Source organism: Rhinopithecus bieti, unplaced genomic scaffold (assembly GCF_001698545.2).
Source record: "Rhinopithecus bieti isolate Rb0 unplaced genomic scaffold, ASM169854v2 scaffold_8226, whole genome shotgun sequence".
NCBI classification, from domain to species: Eukaryota; Metazoa; Chordata; class Mammalia; order Primates; family Cercopithecidae; genus Rhinopithecus; species Rhinopithecus bieti.
In genome coordinates this window covers 1,384,995-1,386,989 of record NW_016805992.1, presented here as the reverse complement: position 1 = coordinate 1,386,989, position 1,995 = coordinate 1,384,995, and the positions used below count along the sequence as shown (strand labels likewise).

At 46.1% G+C, this 1,995-nt stretch overlaps 1 protein-coding gene across 1 annotated transcript in view; it reads right to left on the bottom strand.

Annotated features, from left to right (window-relative positions):
* ABAT (4-aminobutyrate aminotransferase) overlaps nt 1-1,995 on the bottom strand; it is a 111,867-nt gene that overhangs the window by 37,258 nt on the left and 72,614 nt on the right. Inside the window, exon 3 of the mRNA XM_017874408.1 lies at nt 1,098-1,243. Within this exon, the coding sequence (XP_017729897.1) occupies nt 1,098-1,243 (146 nt within the window). The remainder of the gene's footprint in view (nt 1-1,097; nt 1,244-1,995) is intronic.

The window sequence follows — 1,995 nt, the reverse complement described above, 5'->3', positions numbered from 1 at the left end:
GAAACTCCGTCTCAAAAAATTAAAAAATAAATAAATAAATAAAATTAAAAAAATAAAAAAATTTTAAAAAAGAAGTATGTTTTGACAGTAAAAAAAAAAAGACATTACAGATGAAATATGCAAAATATGCAAAGAAAAAATAAATTTGTATTAGAAAGTTTTCAAGACCAAGTTCAAGGGCATTTGATCTCTGAGCCCTGTGCCATGTAACATTGCCATGTTCTTCCACTGTTGGTTGGATGTTGTACCCCAGCCCTTGACTCTGGACTTAAGGCAAGCTATGACTTGTTTTGGCCAGCAAAAGGAGGCAGCAGTGATGGCGGACTCATACAGCGCCCAGGCCTCAGTAGCACTGTAGCATGTTCTCCTGTTGCTTTTGTACACCTTTGTCATTGCCATGAGGACAAGCCCCGTCTAGCCTTCTGGAGCATGGCAGACACATGGAAGAGAACCAAATCACTGCAGTGATTCAAGCCATGCCTTACCTAGATCAACCAACAGCCAGCCATTCCCCAGGCATACAGGTGAGCCCAACAGAGTTGCCTACCCAACTCCCAACGAACCTTAAGTGCATGAGCATTTGGCTTGCTCTATGCTAGTGGGATTTTTGTGGCTGTTACGAAGCATTACTGTGGCAACAGAAAACTGATACATCTCCTCTGCTATGCCTTCGTTGGCTTCTTTTTTTTTTTTTTGAGATGGAGTCTCGCTCTGTTGCCCAGGTTGGAGTGCAGAGGCACCATCTCGGCTGACTGCAAACTCCGCCTCCCGGATTCAAATGATTCCCTTGCCTCATCCTCCCGAGTAGCTGGGACTACAGGTGTCTGCCACCACTCCCGGCTAATTTTTGTATTTTGAATAGAGACAGGGTTTCACTATGTTGGCCAGGCTGGTCTTGAACTCCTGACCTCAAGTGGTCCTCCCACCTCGACCTCCCAAAGTGCTGGATTACAGGCGTGAGCCACTGCTCCCAGCCCTTCTTTGGCATCTTATGGCAAAATGGCCTAATTGAATATCTCGGATCTCTGGTGATGAACTCTCTGAAAGCAGCTGACAATCAATGTCGCTAAGCCTGGCTGTGCTCTTGCTTCTTAGGCCCCTTTCTCCCTTTTCCAAAATACCCTACTCAGGTGTGCTGGACTCACCCGAGATCTAGGCCCTGGGACTTCCGTCTTCATCAGAGGCCCATCATAATCAAATTCAACGTCGACTTTGGCTACGGGTTGACTAATGTGTCTGGATCCTGCAGTAAACAAAGACAATGAGAAATCCCTGGTGACAGCTGAGATCATGAGGATTCTGCCCTGACTGATGCCCAATGTCCCTAACAGAGGTAGTGCCAGGACCTTACCCCCATCCCAGCCAGACCACCATGGAACACTGTATCTGGACAGTGTTCACCACGAGGACACTGTAGATTTTAAAAACGGGAAAACCCAGTGTCAGCAAAGTTGTAGGCAAGTAGGCATGATCCTGTTTTACTGGCATGAGCACAAGCTGGTGCCAGCTTTCTATTTATTTATTTATTTATTTATTTATTTATTTATTTATTTAAGACCAGGTCTTGCTCTATTGCCCAGGCTGGAGTGCACTGACACCAACATGGCTCACTGCAGCCCTGACATCCCAAGGCTCAGGTGATCCTTCTACCTCAGCCTCCTGAGTATCTGGGATTATAGGCACGCACCACCACGCCCGGCTAATTTTGGTATTTTTAGTAGAGATGGGGTTTCGCCATGTTGCCCAGGCTGGCCTCAAACTCCTGGGCTCAAGCAGTGCACCTGCTTTGACCTCCCAAAGTGCTGGGATTATAGGTGTGAGCCACCATGCCTGATCTGATGCCAGCTTTCTATTGCTTTCAACTGAGCAATCTCATTTTTGATGATTCATCCTAAGAAAATAATGGGACCAGTACACAAAGATGGAGGTAAACAATATTCATCATATATTGTCTATAAGAACAGCAGGCCGGGCGCGGTGGCTCAAGCCTGTAAT